Here is a 19,777-nt window from a genome sequence, read left to right as displayed (position 1 = left end):
AAAGGTACGACGGTAAGAAAAGTATGTTTAGTGTTCTAAAAAAACAAGTTTATCTAGATCCTGATTCCTGACAAAAACTGACCATTCTAGAACTAGTAATACATAAAATATGCTAAATTATCCGCTGAAGACGAGTATGCCATTTTCTCAAAATGTACACTATTACCAGATTGGTAAATTTTATGGAATTAACCTAACCTACCCGTGATGGGAAATGGTCCAACAAAAGAAAGGCAGTATAGATCTTATGATGATATTAGAGTGAGTTACTTTCGAAAACGAACATCCGACAAATAATAAATAGAATAGAATAAGTAGAATAGAATTGTCCACAGTAGAGTTAAAACAGCTGATGGGTGAATGGAGCTTTTTACAGTCAATAACAATACGACATATGTATTTCCAAGGATTTTCACATATAATATGTATACTAAAGAAACATTGTTAAAAGAATACGAGCTCGGCATTAATTACGAATACATTAGTAAAATGCTACGACAAAAATAATTAATAAAATTGGTCTACGGCAATATTATATAGTCGAAAGACATCAAGTCACATTGTCAGTATAATAGCAGTTAAATTCAGTGTACCGAAACTAAAAATTAACTCAAAGCATCACAATAAAAAGCATTGTAAGTAGGAAATAAGTTTGTCGTTCCTAATGTTTCTGAGATTCTACACTGAATCTTAGTAACATTAGGTCCAGGAAGGTCAATCTCGCTTCCAAAAAACAAAGTTTCGGAGCGCGGCTGTGCTAACTCGGAACGAATTAAACTCGTTGTATTAAACGTGCCGGTTGCTTATCAGTTCTTATTCATTCGTTTTTTTATAGCTCCCTACCCTGCAGTAGCTCTGGAACGGATAGACGTCTCTCATTCTTAGCAGGTTTTATGAGAACGTTTTCAAATGGTACGGAATTAATCAAGTATTCATTCGAGCGCAATTTAATGTACTGAAATTGTTAAAAATCTATTTAGATTTAGCGAAAAAGATTGATTGTTTAATATAAGTTTTATTTTTGTAATTATTTTTTGTTTTTCAGTAATCTGTAAATATTTTTTGAGGAAATTCAACAATGCATGTTTAAAAAAGTAATGTGAGGGTGCCCTAATCACTTTGATGAATTAAAGCTAGAATGTAGACATTCGTGCAACATGCCAAACGATAAAGTTGTTTCAAACGCAATCAGTGCATAAAAACCGCTTTTATAAGGTCATTCCTTCATAGCATGCATTCTGTTGAAAAATTGCTGATATAATGGCCGACTTCACTCGCAAATTTTCCTCGAATTTCAACTTTCAATGGACGCGATGAACGCTAATGAATCTGTCAATTTATTTGCCTTTTTGTTGTTGATTAAAAATGCAATCAAGCTTCCATAACAAAATCAATGCATATAATGTAATTCAGTATTTTATTGATTATGATTTATGATGCATCAAGTTTAATGAATTAGTAGTAACATACACACACACACACACAAATTACATTATTTTGATTTATCTTCAATTTAAATTGCAAAGAAAAGCATTGCTAAGACTGTAGCTCATGCAAACTTTATCATTTATGGCTTGGTCGGCCGCTATCAATCATGATCCGCATTGTGCATTAGCAACGACTTGAATTTTGATGAGACTGTGATGGATTCCGTTTTAAAATTAAACTTTACATAACTGCATTTACGATAGTTCCAGCTTCTAGAGAGTATAATTTTCACTTGTTTCCTTCCTATATGACATTATGTATCTATGGGCCTTAGTGACAATAAATTATTATTATTATTGTGTTCTAGAAGACTCTAGAGTTTTGAATAAGTAATGTATTTTTTTCCGAGAATAATGTGGCTATATAAAGTTTGCATATATATATACGTCTACGCCTTTAACTCTATTCTATTCTATTCTCTGTGGGGGTGTAAGTACCTGCACCTGGCTCTCTCGAATGGAACCGTTGTGCATATCCCCAAGGTCTAAACTGCCTTCCTAAGCTTGGACCATTTCCCACCACGCTGGTTCACTGCGGGTTGGTGGGTTCACATATCTAGATGTGCTAGATCTAGATATGCAGGTTTCCTCACGATGTTTTCCTTCACTTTAAGAGCGATGGTATACATTGTACTTAAGTTAAAAGAACTCATTGGTACATGTCAGTGCCGGGATCGAACCCGCATTTCTGGCGTGAGAAGCGGGCGCTTACCCGACTGAGCTACCACCGCTCTTCAACGCCTATAACTTTTTGTGAGCAAAAAAGCAAAATTAATGCCAAAAATGATAAAAGAGGAGTAATAATGAAGTGCACACGCTGTCGTGACGGTTCATATCGTCACGCACGCGACGACACGACACGACTCATCCACTCGCGGCGTCACGGAATCACAACCACTCTTGTCATAAACTCACAGACTGCTATATCTACAGATTCTACAGGACACATGTGGAAAGTGGTATGTTTTTATGCCACACATTTAATGGTTTTATCCGTTAATCTAATCGCGTTTTTTACGGAGCTTGAAAGAGAGTCTTAGGGTGACTTGCACAAGACATTTAAACGATAGACATTTAAATCTATTGCTGTCCTGCTTAGTCAGTATACTGTCAAAGCAAGCGAGCAATAGAAAGTCTTGTGCAAGCCAATCTTAATCTGTAAAATCAGTTGTTCCGCCCAAAAATTCAGGTTAAAAGGAGGTTTTTTAATATTTTTAGCAATTTAATACAATGATTCTGTCTTTAATCTACGCGCAAGTACATAGTATGGCCATAAAGGATTGAATAATTTATTCTAAATTATCTGAAGTAATAAGGTTTTATAATGTATTTTGTTTATACGATTATACAAATACAAAACATAACTACTTAAGTCACATGTGTATGTGTGTACATACGAGTAGACTCTAAACAAAGCTTTGTGTTTGTTTTCCACTTATAGGCAGTGGAAATTAATGAAATTGTTCTCAAGATCAATAAAAAAACTTCTGTAACTTACTATTGACAATACTTTACGATGAACTTATTTAAAATTCTGTAATACACCAAAACTCGTTTATAAGCTGTTGTAGTGTGGTAAGTTGTTTGTAGGAAATACCGCACAAACCATTTTCTACAAAGCCTTTCCTCTGCCCGTTAAGCCTCTAGTTTTTAGCCTAATATGCGTCGTGTACACCACACGACGAGGGCTCTTGGCTGTCCTTTGTTTTTTGTCAGTCGTCTCTTCATTGTCATAAAGACTCGAGCACAGAGCGACAAGCGCCGGCACTTGTGGGAAAATGTGACAATGCACAAATTTTAGTCTACGGATTTATGCCGCGTCTATGTCTGTCTCTTTCTGTCCGTATATTTTCAAAACAAGGCAGTAATATTATTTAATGCCGATATTAGCTTAAAGTTCCTTTGTACAACTCAGTAGGTATTAGAGTAGTGAGGTACAGTGGACGAAATTGTCTTGTGTCGTTTATGAAGCGGCAGCCAAAAAAAAACCCTACCTACCTTTAATTTTTAATGAATTTAATGGTAAGAGAGGGAAAAATACACTTCACATAGGTATAGGAGTTGGTCAGTACACTTATAAAACTTTATCATGTTACTCAAAAATATACCCACACTTATTATATGGCACATACTTAACTAAAAATGAAATAAAATAGCTGTATCGATAATATAATTTAACATCACAAAACATTTAAGGTGTACAAGTATTGTATCACTGTATTTCAGTAACCCGTATACTATTTTCACCTTTTGCACCACAATAAACACTAACCAAGGTTTTAGAAGACATAAAAAGATAAGAGTTTGTTTCAATGCTTACTTGCACATTTATTGTTTGAGCTTAAAGTTGCATGTACTCAGGACTCGATAAACGTTACAGTTTGGACTTCGTACCTTTGTAATAAGAGTTACTTTTGAATTGCAATAGATGCATTAAAATTTGCAGTCTACTGTGTCAGTTTGCTAGTAATTTAGTACAAATATATTTCATTTATTGAAAAATTTACAATATGCCTAATACAAGCGGGTTGGTGGACCCCAACACAAGCAAGCTTGTGCTGAGAGAGTTGTCGGGTAAGTGGGCAACCCGACTGTGAGATGTTTTCAAGCCGCCCGAAGGCCTCTGACTAGGCTTAACGACTGCTACCGAAGCAGCAACCGGGACCCACGGCGTAACGTGCCGTCCGAAGCACGGAAGCGTCCAGAAAAGCACCATTTGAAATTGGTCACCCATCCAATGGCTGACCGTGTCAGTTGTTGCTTAACCTCAGCGATCTGTTACAATTACTGAGGCCCGCTCGACTACGGACGCTTCAGCGTGGTGGACTAGGCCTAAACCCTTCCTTCATTGGAAGGAGACCCGTGCCCCAGCAGTGGGGACGTAATGGGTCGTGATGATGATGATGATGAATAAGAGCTACTTAATAGTAAAATATTTTTATTTTACATGCATTATAACAAGTAGAATACATTCTACCTGGTAGAATGGTCATGCAGACTGAATGTTCTGGTTTCAATGCGAGGAAAGTTTCAATGCTTTAAATAGAAAAGTAAGGAAGTGAAAACTAAAATCATTAGGGTACTCTACGTGTATAATTTTCGGTTGTCAAAGTATAGTTAGGTACTATTTTAAAGCATACATACAGGTCACATTCTGTTAATGATCATAGTATTTAAATGATTGTACTTAAGTATGTACTTGTTTATTGTATATTTCCTCAACTCCTCGTCCTATCTATATATTAATTTACTGCCAGTTTCTATAACTCTATCTATCCATAACTGGTAGTTACTTTCATACGATTTTGACTTACTTGACTTAGTATCCTATGTCCCCTGGATGGGGCAGAGGGCGTCCACAGTGACTCTCCATCGCAACCTGTCTTGAGCTTCGCCTTTGATTTCACTCCAAGACTTCCCGATCTTTTTCGCTTCGTCCACTACCGTGCGTCGCCAGGTCTGCTTGGGACGGCCACGCTTTCTCTTTCCTTGCGGATTCCAATCCATCGCCTGTTTGGGTATGTGGTCAGAATTTCTTCGGAGGGTGTGGCCAATCCAGTTCCACTTGCGTCGCTTGATCTGCTGGTCGATCAGGGTATCGTGGCACCGTTCTCTCAGTTGGTCGTTGGAGATTTTATTGGGCCAGTATATTCGGAGTATGCGTCGAAGGCATCGGTTCACGAAGACTTGAAGCTGGTGCGAGATGGGTTTGGTTACCTTCCACGTTTCGCAACCATATAGCAACACGGACTTAACGTTTGACCTGAATATTTGCAGTTTGACTCTTCTGGTTAACTTTTGTGATTGCCATATTGGTCGCAACTGCGCGAAAGTAGCTCGGGCTTTGGCAATCCGCGAAATGACGTCCTCTTCTGTACCTCCTGTTTCTGAGACAACGCTGCCGAGGTAGGTAAATTTGTGAACGCGTTCCACTGCCTCACCACCGATCTGCAGCGGGGTCATATTCTGCACACCTGTTCGCATCTCTTGGGTCTTCCGGATGTTAATTTTCAGGCCTATTTTCGACGCCTCTTGGCTGAGAGCATCGAGCTTGGCTTGCATGTGTGCATGTGTGTGGCTTAGCAGGCAGAGGTCGTCGGCGTAGTCTAAATCCTCCAATACACTGAAGGTTCCCCATTCAATTCCACGTCGACTGTTGCTGCTTACTCTCTGCATGATTCCGTCTAGCGCTATTAGGAAGAGCAAGGGCGACAAAAGACAGCCCTGACGGACCCCAGCGTGCACGGCGATATCCTCCGAGATTAGGCCATTATGTGTCACTTTACAGGAGTAATTCTTGTAAATGGCCTTTATCTTACTCGGGACACCCACGGATAGTAAGCGGGACCACAAACTGCACCATCTCAACGTATCGAAAGCTTTTTCGAAATCGACAAAAGTAAGGTATACCTCCCTCTGCCATTCTGATGCTTGTTCAAGTATGATACGGAGAGTGTTAATTTGGTCGGTGCAAGAGCGATTAGGGCGAAATCCAGCCTGTTCGTTCCTCAGGAGGGGTTCTACGGCCTTCGATAGCCTGTCCAAGATAATCTTACAGAAAACCCTGGAAGGGATAGAAAGCAAAGTGATGCCTCTCCAGTTGCTGCATTGGCTTAAATCACCTTTTTTGGCACTGTTATCAGGAGACCCTTATTCCAGTCATCTGGTAGTTCTTCTGCTTCCCAAATCTTGGTGATCAAGGGTGTTAATAACTCGACCGCGAAAGATAGGTCGGCTTTAAGCATGAAAGTAACTACCAGTTATGGATAGATAGAGTTATAGAAACTGGCAGTTATATGACATAGCGATACGTCATCTGCTGCCACATCACATCAACCGTAACCAATCTGCACCTTATCCATAATTATGACAAAAGTAAGCAAGCTGAAGTTTACGGTCAGTGACCTGAAAGTGTCAGGTGTCAAGTCAACCGACTGCTTAACGACCAGAGTTCTACTAAAGAGCATAAAGATTAACCTACTGTCCCCAACACGCACAAGGCAACATTAGAGAAAATATAGTTACGGAACTTCAAGTTACATTTGATTGTAACAAGATTGTAACTTATGAAGTTATAACATATACAAGTGACCCTTGATTACACACTCCCAAATGTGTAGTCGTGGGTCTCAACTATTTAACTACTGGGTCGCAAACTTAAGTACCTACATCTAGCACAAGATAATACGGTGGATTTAAGCATGGCATAGCTACAAGGGTATAGAAGAACATAAAATGAAATGCAAAATCGACCGGTTATCATAGAAAGGTACGGTCAACAAAATAAATAAGTAACGGGCAGTATCAGGTCATAACGATCTACTGAAAAAGTGAATAAGTAACCAAAACATACATGTGAATCAGTATGTCACAAATTGTAATTTTAACTAACAAACGTATGAACAGATTTTAAATCAATTCATTTTTCTAATTGCATGTATTCTAATCTTCACATAAAATCATCTCATCACTTACTTAGGTACAGAAAATGTTACCTAAAATGTTCGTTCACGTTTACAAGTCAGCGGCATTGACGTTGTAGCGCTGTCGGTACTAGGCAAGCATAAGCCTGGTATTACTTGCTCTTGAATATTTCGTAAGCTCCGGCCGAGGCAGTGTATCGGTGATTGCCTGGGGTTCGCAGCTCGAAGGCACACGTTGTGCTCAGCTAGGCTGAACATGAAGGCTCTATAGGTACAATAACTAGAGCCTTTGTTCTGTAACATGATTGTGTTGATTAGAAAATTTTAGTTTGGTTATTGGTTTTCAATGTTTTCAGTTTTGCAGCTATTGTTTGCTTAGTTTTATTTTAAAGCCTATTTTTAGTCTATAATTGCCTCTTGTAATGTAACTAAACCGTTTCGCTGTTCTTAATCTGAGCAGTCATTGTTATTTTGCTAGAACCGTTTCATTCCGTTGCATGTCGAGGTAGCTTCCACATAACACGGATAAAGCAAAAATAACTTGAAAATAACATTAAAAATCTTTTCAAATAAACGTACACAAAAACCTTCACTCACGTGATCGCTAAAATATCCAGTAGCAATCCAAAACCCATTTGTTTACCATTTAACATTTAAACTACAGTCGGCGGACTGGCTAACCTAACCTTACTAGTTAACTTGCCGTAGCAACATGATCTGAAAAGGTCGTGAGTAATGTATTATACAATATTGTGACTTGTAGATGTGATTAATAAGTGCATATTTGAAAATATCAGCGTCGAGGTATACACTCACGAGCAATGAAACAGTTCTATTGAGAAAAGCACCAAATTACTCCTGTACGGAAAAGGCTAGCTTAATTATGCCCTCTGCAACATTGAAGTACATTTAACAGTGCATCAGGATATTATCAACTAAGAGCTTTAATATTTTGTTAAAATTTTTAATTAAATCTCCTAAAAATGGGGTTTGTTTGGTGTCGGTATTTTGTGAGTGGAACTTTTTCATTGCCCGTGAGTGTAGTAGAGCAAAATTTGGAATGGCTAACCAAAGTTTTATCATGTAGAGTTTTGAATGAGTCGTGAATCAAATACTACATATATGTGTACATTTTGAGCCGTAGATGTACTGAATTTGAACTGTTACAAATACCTCTGTGCTCATGTTGAGGGAGCGTCTATATCTGACAGGCTATTTTACACACTGTTTGGTGCGACTAATTAGTAGAAGTACATTGCTCGATTGATTCATAGAATTTGCACATTTATTTACACTCCCGTCTATCCTCTTGTGTTGCGTCAACTTCCTCCTTCTGCCCACGCGTCTTTTTTAACAGCAGGCAAGCTTGAAACTACCACATACCACTTGGCGTCGAGTGTACGGGAGTTCCAGGCCGTTTCGAAACTCTTGTCCGATGCTAGTGGGGGGGCGGGGCCGAGCACAATACATCACCTGTTGTTCACTTGTGTGGAACTTACACGGTGTGTGTGTGTGTGTGTGTGTGTGTGTGTGACGGTCGATGACACACACTAGCCAGTCATGTAATGATGTAATGACAAGTTGTTAGAAACTTATATCAGGGTATATGGCTGTACATAAAACATTACGCGACAAAAAAAACTTAGCAACATCTATAGCGTCGCACCCTTATTTTTAGATATTCCAAACTATATCACTAGATAGTTGGCCGGTGAGTTTCGCTTAGGTAACCTATGTTTAATCCAGGTTGTTGGTCCAACCGATTTTCCCTGAAACATACAACAACAAGAACATCCTTCCATCCATGATTACAAAACTTCACGTTTTCATAGCTACCATGACGCAACTACAGAAAAAACATTAATATATTCAACTTATAAATCCTTTTTGTCGATCAAAGGTTAAAAACCGAGTTACTGTAGTTATTTATCCGTATAGCTAAGAATGGTTTATTAACGAAGTTTTTGTTCGGTTCTTGTTCGTACCACGATATTTTCGGCTTATCACACCATCTAATGTTCCTATACTTACAGCGGTTTGCCAGTTACAAGAGCAAGTATAGGTATATCCGTGCACTTCAGCGAACGAAAGGCATCATTAGACATTTATTTTTTGTGTAATCTGGATTTCTTTTCCCTGTAATATCAAATGAGTATGTAGATTGAATTTCCATATGAACTATTTCAGATCATGATTTTCACTAATTTCGTCGTGATACATAATTTTCGCTAATACAATAAAATAGGTATATGAGTATAAATACAAAAGATATACTTGCTTTACTGAGTTTGAATAAAATAAATGTAGATATATGAAGTAAATACAAAATATCAATTTCAAAACACTTCAAAACGAAAACCTGTAATATTTCATTTTCAATAACCATGAAATAATTATAATTATCATTTTGAATAAATTAATTCAATACATACTGCAGCCACATTTTATTTGGAGCTATCATTAGCGATTAATGAGCGGTTTAGCGGGTATCGGCCGCGGTTGGATGGATCGGATCAAACGCCGCGCTTGTGGGCTTCATAATCTACCGGTGAAATAAATTATTATGAAAATAACATTTAAAGTTTCAGTTTATTCATTACAGATCGATATAACTACTACTCTATACTACTTAATGCGTTTTGCGATTGAAGTTACTGCATACACCTAGCACGGGCCCCAAGACAAGCACGACACGACAAAAGTTTTTATCTAAATCTGTAGAAAAAGTCCTACGATATCACATTTAAATTAACATAATTATAACCGTAAAATATTTTTGTCATAGTGTACTGTAATATAATTCTTCAGTATAGTAACATAAATCCAAATGTTTTAATGGCATCTTCTCTGTCACTGAATACATTTAAATACCCAACATTCCTAAACTCAAAAACTTTTAGCAGCACGAAATATATGTGATTCCGTGTTAGCTTGCGCCAAACATTCAGTTTAAAAAGTTGTCGGAATAGTAAAATGTGAACAACTATTAAAAAGCAATTTAGTCCTGAACTTATTTTTCAGTGTACAGCTATTCTTTTCTGATTTATTTGCTTTGTATGATTTATTTGTCATTTTCAAGGCCTTTGCAAATAAGAGAAACGCTCAATTGTTTCAATACGTGCTTACAATTCTAGAGTAGATCTTAAAAGTAAAAAAATACATAAAAAAATACACAGTAGCATTTATTCATTCAGTTGATAAACCAATCAAATAATACACACACACCTATGGTTAAATATATCCAATCCGAAAACCTACCTAAAAACCACTGATTACATTCTACTCGTATCCTATACAGAAAAAAATATTATTGTAAACTAACTTTTTATAGGATATATACAGGGTGTTGCAAAATTGGTATACTAAGCCGAAACCTACATGTGCAGCATGGTATATCTAAGCCCGAAACTGAAATCAGAAATTGGAAATTCGCGAAAAAAAAAAATAATTTTCCATAGTAAAAAGTCACGTGACCAACAAAGTTTCTATGGAAAATAAAATTTTTTTTTCGCGAATTTTGAAATTCTGATTTCAGTTTCGGGCTTAGATATACCATGCTGCACATGTAGGTTTCGGCTTAGTATACCCTTTTTGCAACACCCTGTATATTAGGATATACATATTGTTATATACCTACTTATAGGTAATATTCTGACAAAAATATAATTCTATTCCATAAATCCTCACTTCAAACCCTTTAGATTTAAACTTGAATAGAATTTAAGCTCCGATCCCTGAGGGAGGCAGTGTCTCCGCCATTACGTCATTAATTTAGATTAGTCTAGAATCTAGAACACCTACGTAGTGTCCTCGCCCTCAAATTTGATAGCTTATTCCATTAAACTTTGTGCATACGTCATGGCTGTGGCTCCCTGGTGGACTTTGAGACAGGAGTACTGTACATGGTGTTGCCAAAGTTGTGTAGTAAGATATAGTGCCACAAACTTATCTGTTCCGGTGACAGCTCACGTAAATGTGTAATATTTCTTCATTCTATAAGATTTTAAGTTTGCCAGTAGTGGTAATTCGCTCTTGTGGTTTCAATAAACCCATCTAATCTATATCAATATATAATTCATTAGTAAATAATGAGATATGTATCAATTTAGTTCGCTCTCACCGGAACAGATAAGTTTGTGGCGCTGTACTACTTTGATCTTTCCGCCAAAAAAAAAGTATTTGCGCCCTATAGTAAAAAGTTGATTGACCAACAACATTTTTATGGAGATCGAATTTTAAAAAGTCTTTGATTAAAATTTGTTTAGCATTCTATTCTATTCTTTTTTATTATTTCGCCTTATTGTACACTTTTTTATATTTGTACAGTTTGCACCTAGTTATTAACACTTTGGCCACTGTACCGTTGAAAAGAAAAATAAAATATATCGGTTTTCTTTCTCGACTTTAATACGTTAGTAAATTTTCAGCCCATTTAATAATAGGTATAATGAACTATGTGAAATGAACTGCCCGTTTTTGTACTTAAAAAAAACAAAAACACACACACACACACACACCTTGTACATTAGTACAGGGCGTGAGTGTGTGTATGTGTTTTTGCTGCACCCACTTTTTGCCAGTGTTATGTTTAGTCCCTATGTAATAGGGGGCGAGCCTATTGCCATTTTTACGGGCACATCCAAGACCCGAGAACAAATATCTGTATTTAAACAAATATCTGCCCCAGCCGGGAATCGAACCCGGGACCTTTTTGTACTTAATAAAATAAATTTAATAGCATTTAAATTGCCCAAACCTTATTTTTGCGAACGTTGAAAGCACTAACTTATTATTCTTGCCATAAAAATAATACCACAAGTGCTTTTTAAAATAAATGTGAACTGTTACACTTTTTTAATCTAATCTTAAGCCCATAATAACTAATATACTTATATTCATGAGCTGAAATTTCACGGACTCATAGTTAAATGTTAATGACTGAAAGCACACGCTACACCTAATTAGCATTTGGTTGAATATTAATGTGGTTCGAAATTTAAACACAATTTCCCCAATGAGGCTCGTTAAATGCTATACAACCTTTATACAACCGATTAAAAAGGTTCACTTCAAAGAGGCTCGACAACAAAGTTCCTTATATTGTGTTAAGGTAAGACTTCACCTAACGGTATTGTACAAAAAAAAAAACACGCACTCACGCCTTGTACTAATGTACTCCCTTGCGGGGTAGGCAGAGGTGCATTGCTGCACCCACTTTTCGCCAGAGTGTTATGTTAGTCCCAATGTAATAGGGGGCGGGCCTATTGCCATTTTACGGGCACATCCAAGACCTGAGAACAATTATCTGTGTTTAAACAAATATCTGCCCCAGCCGGGAATCGAACCCAGGACCATCGGCTCAGTAGTCAGGGCCACTAACCACTACGCCATTCGGTCGTCTGTATTGTACGTATCGCTTCAAACGGACAGTCATAAATGTATGGAGAAACGGCGTCGTCAATGCCGATGAAGTGAACGCACTTGTGTGAATTTCTATACAAAGAATACTGAATGTAATGGGTAGTTGCTTAAGATGCCGAAAGGTGAACGTTTACCTTTATGGTAACTTTTGGTTTAGATCAATGAAATGTCTTGATTATTTTTAGATATACGCCTACTTACTCTATATAGGTAAAAAAAAAACACGCACTCACGCCTTGTACTAATGTACTCCCTTGCGGGGTAGGCAGAGGTGCATTGCTGCACCCACTTTTCGCCAGAGGTATTCTATATAGGTACTTAAGATAATAGGTTTTATTAACGTATTTATTAAAAAAATATGTTGAGAATTAGCCAAATATATAAATAAGCGTCCCATACATCTTTGTAACCTATTACCACCGATCTGCAAATTGTTTTCGTATGTTATAAATAAATCATGTCATGATACTTACATATTATTATTCATCATTAATTAGAATACAAATAAGCTTTTTTTACCTAAGATTCAGGGCTAAATGTAGGTACTAAGAAACAAATTTTAATTTGATTTAGTATTGACTGTGGCCTCATAACTACTCACATAGTTATAAGTTTTTTTTTGTATACCTCTAATTTTACCTTATATTATTGTATTGTAATTTTATTATGATTTTTTATTTTAATTTTAACTATGGGCATGGATATACACCTTAAATAAACAATAATAATAATAGTTATTATAAATATACGGTGTGTGTGAACGTATTCAGGATGTGTTGGCGCCCCCGCAGGTCAGTAGCGGGGCGGATGCGGCGGCGAGGGGCGCGCTGAGCCACGGCGGTGCATGTACGCTGCGGCGGGCGGCGCGTCGATCGCGGGCCGTAAGGTATATATTTGACACAGTTTTTATGGCTTTAGAGTTTTTTTTTAAATTAATGCTAAGCTAACGCCGAGTTTCAGAACGGAATTTAAAGCTAATGTGACTTTAAATATATTGTTGCCTTGCTTTGGCAGTATACGGACAGAAAGACACAGACATAATATATATTTAATTATGGCATTAGCTTTAAGTTCCGTTCCGAAACTTGGCATAAGTATGTCATAATTATGACAAAATATTTTGGAGACTGAATCATATTTTGCTCTGAACATTGTGTTCGAGAAACCTACATCATAATATAATTTCTGTTATATCCTTAGAAGCATGATTTAAATACCATACTTCACATACTAACCAACTTTCCACCTAGGCGCGGCAGCACGGTCGCCTCCCCGCGGCAGGCAGCCCGGGCTCCAGCCCCCCGCACCCCGCGCCCTGCGGCGTCCGCGCCTACTCGTGCCAGCACTGGGAGGCGCGCCTGTCAGCGCCCCCGTCCCGCGCCGCCCCCGACCCCGATGGCGAGGTACCCCCGGTTGAGTATACGCCCGCTCTCGATGTTTTAGACTAAGTTCGGCCCTGGCTACTCTTGTATTTTGTTTTAGGAAGTAGTTTTTTTGAAACGGTCGATTGACCTATGAACTATAAACCCACACAACTTTTCGCCATACAAACGTTTCGTCCAAAAATTTGTGGATGCAACGTTCCTCGGGTGAAAAATTCTGTGGGTCGTTTCACCCATTCATTGGTTATTTGACTGTGGATAAATCGTTTCGTCATTATAATTGCTTATTGGTGTTGCGATGGAGTAGTAATATAGTCGTGCGTTTATGTTGTGTCAGTAGTGTTGTCGTTTTATTTATTTACGCCACATAAAACATTGTCAGGGCTGTTTGTCAATATTAAACGCAATGCTGTTGTAATAACTACCAGCTGTCAAAGCTCCATTGCATTTGGATATTTTTATGTTATGTCTGATAACAGATACAAGAGTTGCTATAGCTGAATAGTTTTAAATAATTACTGTTATGTATTGAATGTGACTGGTTGTAAAATTTGACGTTGTGATTATATTAAGTAGATGTAATACGTGTATGAGTAGGTGTTTTATTGTTATATGAATGTTGTACTTTGTCAGTAGTTATTAAGTTTTGTTGTAAGGCAATGCAACCACGACAAAAAAAATGAAAAGTGAAGTTACCTTAAAAATTTAAATAAATTCAAAACAAACAAATAAACGGTAATCAGCCCACCACAGTACTAAAACGAACAGTTTTTTCGTAGGCTGTGTACAACAAGCAGTGGCAATAAGCAGTGACTAAAGAGGAAACGAAAGCAATAAAATGTGTTTATAATGTTGCTTAGTGAAGTGAAACAAGTGGATTGGCCATGAACCAGCGAGCGCCGCAGAGATCGCGACATCTAGTGTCGAAGCTACAGAGACTGCGCCTCGACGTCCGGAACGAGACCTAGGCGGCGCCACCGTCGCTCCACGTGGCACCACTGTAGCACCGCCGTGGCACCACTGTGGCGACACTAAACTAGTTTAATACAATAAACGCCAAATTGCGCTTACTTCCATTACGTATTCTTTCTCGCAATAAACATATCGTATTTTAAGAACGACCACTACTAATAAAAAGTACATGTAGCTAAATTTTTACTCTTAATCTAAAAATAGTTCTGCCTTTCTTGTGCCTATTCTCTTAATAAAAATAATAAACGCATCCTAAACAAAAATTACCAAGTTGAACTGTGATGGGACTCAATTAAAAGTGATTACTACCGTTTGACGTGTGAACTTAACAAAATATATCATCTAAAAGTCTGCAAAATTCAATTATAAATTTAACGCTTAATCTTTAGAATAAAATTAATACTAGTAACGCTAGCCGTAGCGTAGAGTAGGTTCAGTGGTTACGTAAAAAAAACAAGTGTTACTACAACTAAAACTACAATCGATAAAAAACCGAATAACTGAAGATCGCATATAACAAGTGTACAGTGCGTTGAAGTGAGGCTTGCCGCCACGCAGCGGCCGAGCGTTCCGCCGGCGACACAGAACCGCCACAAAACTGGCAAGTATGCAGGCAGCGCTTATGCTAAGATCGAAATCGCGGGAGAGACGCAAACAGCGACTAAAGAGAGGATTCAAACACGAGCTGCCGAGCAATGTGGCCACCAAGCAGATCGCGCCCTTCCCGAGATACCCGCCGGCTTCCTGGGTATGTGCTTTTTATTTTACTTTCCAAATCTGCCCGACTATAGTCCTTAGGTCCTGTTTCACAATGTCTGGTTAGTGGCTACCTGTGAGATAAAATACATGCAGTCAATGTCAAAAAATAATAGCAGAGAGGGACAGCATGTATTTTATCTTACAGGTAGCCGCTAACCAGATATTTTGAAACAGCCTTCTTAAAATAATTCGGTTGCTTATGTTTGCTAATAGGGTCTCACATATAGCGTTTTCAAAGTCGTGATGTTATTTAACGTTTTTTGTGGCTTTACAACGATACATTTCAGACGGAGGTGATTGGACACGAGAGGACATTGTTATCCTAGCAAACAAAAATATCACTGCAGTTATTCGATATTCATGATCTGCAAACACAAGTTAACCGGGTTACTACCCGGTTAGTTAGTGATACTTGTTACCTTTACTTTTTATATCGAGCCGATTTGGAATACCTTTATAATATTTTAACAAGTTTGTTTTCAGTGTTAGTTCATATGTTGTTTATTGGCTGTATGCTGTATTATCGTTAAGAATGGTTGGACAAGTTAACTGCAGCTTTGTTAAAAAAAATATTAGCTCTTTTGTTGACTGGATAACCTGTATTGTTCAGCTCTAGTGAATGATATTTAGACTTCTTGTCTAAATATCTTGTCTTGTTATTATTATTATTTAAACGTTGTAAGTATTGTAATTAGGTGTCCATTATATGTGCCATATTCGTTGTTGTGACGTGTGTAATTGCATGGTAAAAAACTTCAGAATGAAACAGAATGCAAAACGAATCAATTGAACCTAAGTTCAGGTAAGTTCAGAAAGTTTAATTTTCAAGTACAATAACGCGACAAATATATATTTTCACCATGGTGACGTATAATGTTTTATTTATTAGCGAAACAAACAGCATTATTTTAAAAATAAATTATCACTAAAGAACTTACAACTAAAATGCCAATTACATGTTTCGACGATATTCGACTATACACCAAAATATAAGAGCTTAAATATTTTAAATAACTAAGGTATCTACATTGAAGGCCAAAAAATATCATAATAATAATATATATACAATTATAAAATTAATTAATTTAGAATAAGACTATGATTACTATTTACAAAAAACAAGAAATTTAAAAATATTACAAAATTTACATACGCAAGCGGGGGTGAGTGTGTGTGTGTGTGTATGTGTGTTTTTGTATATATGTGTGCATGTGTGTGTATGTGAGCATGTGTCTGATGAAGTGTTTGTGGGAGACTAAATGCAGTTTGTCTGTAAAATAATAATACTGTTAGATAGGTATTCCTTCTGAATTCTCAGCGATAATTTCCCTGACGTTATTAATGAAAATATTTCTTATTATATAATACACTCACGGGCAATGAAATGGTTCCACTGTGAAAAACACCAAATTAACTCCTAAACGTAAAAGGCTAGCTTAATGACGCCTTCTGCAAAATTAAAGTACATTTAATTGAGCATCAGGATATTACCAACTAAACACAATAATATTTTGTTAATTATTTTTATCAACACACACACGCACTCACGCCTAGTACTAATGTACTCCCTTGCGGGGTAGGCAGAGGTGCATTGCTGCACCCACTTTTCGCCAGAGTGTTATGTTAGTCCCAATGTAATAGGGGGCGGGCCTATTGCCATTTTACGGGCACATCCAAGACCTGAGAACAAATATCTGTGTTTAAACAAATATCTGCCCCAGCCGGGAATCGAACCCGGGACCATCGGCTCAGTAGTCAGGGTCACTAACCACTACACCATTCAGTCGTCAGGAGACACGAAGGTCTTGGACGACAACCTTCACTACATCACCACTATCGATTGAGCCAGGTGCAGGGTTCCTATTACAATAGTGCAAAGTATGCGAGTAATAGCTGACATTATTTAACTGTAACTGACGCAATAATTGCATAGATCAAAGCCAATGGAATGTCATAGGGTGCAACAATGTTAACTTTTCAATGGGTAAAAAAAAATGTTTTTTTCTTCAACTGGTAGGCCTGAATTAAATTTTAATCTCTTAAATCCAATGTATAGGGTGTAATTTTTTCGGTGACGTCTTAGAATAAAAGTTGTTTAGAGTGACGGCTGTGTCAACTCTGTTAACCCGCTTTGACTTACTTTACCACTTTTGTGATACCCTGTATTGTATAATAAACATACATACAGATGCTCGAGGATACTACTGTAATTTCAATCCCCGAAAGAGTAGTAAGAAGTGACTCGCAAGCCTCTTCAATGTACATTTGTACTCACGTGATAGTTCGCGAGCCATACCTATCGTCGTTTTTTTAATGAGTACAATGCACTTAAGATAAACATTTAGAATCTAGATGTGCAGGTTTCCTCACGATATATTTTCCTTCACCGTAAGAGTACATAATATAAACTGACTACATACTTAAATTCCTTATTTTATATTATATTTTACTATAAAAAAGCTCACTGTACTATGTATTTTATATCCATGCATGAATTATAAATGGGAATTATGCCCCGGCAGTTAGAAAGAGACCACAGAACTGTAGATAATATTAGTGTACAAGGGACTGCAAAGCATGAGTCCTCATTTATATTGCATCTAATTTTCATAAATGTTATGTAATTTTATTAAGGCAATTATTTATACCTGCCGACCACGAGCAATTTCGTTTTCCTGAATGTCCGTTATTTTTTTAACTTTTAATTATTTTCGTTAGTCGTTTTTGCTGATGGACTTATAAATGTGGGGTCAATGAGCTCTCCATTGAAGAGTACGGCTGAAAATTTTAGGTACAGGAAATAAAATGTATACTTACCTAAAGGTATAATTTAAATGTAAGTATCTTTAAAATACTTACAGATTTTTTTCCCATACATATTGATTGATTAATTATTTCATTTAATGTCTGATATAATCTGAGTTCTTTATTTCCGTAGTTATGTACGAAGGTTCTACTCGAGAGAGCTACGTACAAGAGCTTCGCCCATCAGAATATAATAGAACATATACAAAGATCCGTCTAGTTCGTTAACCTATGACAATCATTACGTACAAACTTACGTCAGGAAACTTATTTCCAGTAACAAATGGCCACCACTTCACCAGGTGTTTGTGTCTCAGGAAGTTATTACAAACGAAAGTGGCAGAGACGTTGCGGGTCAGTTCACCTTACGAAAAACTAACTTTCGGAGACAAAGGCTCTACTACTTTGTATTAAACGTTCTACGTTTGTTTTCTGTTAAGCTAGAAGAATCTTGCATACATGTCTACTACATCTACATTTTGATTTAAAAACATGCTATCCTTTTTACAAACTCAGTCTTTTGTTTATTGATTAACTACTTAAAAAAAACGTTTATTTATGGAATACGTGTCTTTAACGCGACAAACGGCACGTAACGAAAACTGTAAAAACGATCGCACAACTGGTTATTGGTTATCCCGGTTCCTTTCTGGAAATTCGCTATGAAAACATAAGTACTTTGACTTATGCCATACTAAACGGCAAATTCATAGGTAAAGCCCTAATATATTACTTCGTTTTGACTTCGCGTTAGGCCCCTAGGTAGATACGTCATGTCAACTCATAGGCGTGGCCGTGTGACGGTTGCGTGTAGGCAAGCCATATACACAAGTTCCCAACTTGGTAATTGTCTAACTCGGAATCACTAGTCCCCGCTTCACACATTTATGACATTAACTATTCTCATTATTATCAAGTTATAATTGAGTTTGCCTTGCTAGCTTCAAGTAGCTTATAGTTAGAAAATTCTGGATGCACTGAACCACTGTTTTGTTGCATTGATTGATTTTATCCTAGGTTTTTTTAGTTTAAAAACCTAGCATTTTGTGTATTTGTAGTGGAATTTAGTATTTGTCAATTGCAATTGAATTATAAAACAGGGCGATGAAGACTTTCAATTAAAAAAAATCCAGTGAATATCAAAATTTCATTTCACGAATGACCTAGGGTTGTGTAAAAGTATAAAGCTTGCCGCGTTTAGTGACAACCCTGCAGTGCCCATTTGCATCTCACAGGACGTTATCATCACCTCCTCCGCGCGTGAGCTTTCAAAATGGCTTCCCGGTGCAGCCGCGGTATCTGTAATGCCATGTTAAGGTTCGCGCACATTATGACGACCCACACCGAGTTCGGTCTCAGTGAAAAAACCTCTTTTGTGCTTATACTGGGTGTATAATTGTATATAGGTGTATAGTACATTAATAATAGTAATCATAATGAATTAGGAATGGAACAGAACCTTCCACTTCAGCACGGGCTTGCCTAGTGAAGTGTGCAGCCAAATTACTGCGATCTTATGATCTTACGA

At 37.3% G+C, this 19,777-nt stretch overlaps 1 protein-coding gene across 3 annotated transcripts in view; it reads left to right on the top strand.

Annotated features, from left to right (window-relative positions):
- The window catches only part of LOC105398536, a 60,359-nt gene that overhangs the window by 1,434 nt on the left and 39,148 nt on the right, over positions 1-19,777 (top strand). For 2 of the 3 annotated variants that reach the window (XM_048627007.1, XM_048627005.1), the window contains exon 2: positions 14,493-15,433. In XM_048627007.1, coding sequence (XP_048482964.1) covers positions 15,293-15,433 — 141 coding nt within the window. In that variant the 5' untranslated portion in view covers positions 14,493-15,292. Of the gene's footprint in view, positions 1-14,481; positions 15,434-19,777 lie in introns of all 3 variants that reach the window. The other variant, XM_048627006.1, reaches the window with a different exon arrangement.

This window comes from Plutella xylostella, chromosome 17 (assembly GCF_932276165.1).
Source record: "Plutella xylostella chromosome 17, ilPluXylo3.1, whole genome shotgun sequence".
Lineage (NCBI taxonomy): Eukaryota > Metazoa > Arthropoda > Insecta > Lepidoptera > Plutellidae > Plutella > Plutella xylostella.
Note: the sequence above shows the minus strand (reverse complement) of the source record. Positions and strands in the feature narration are given on the sequence as shown.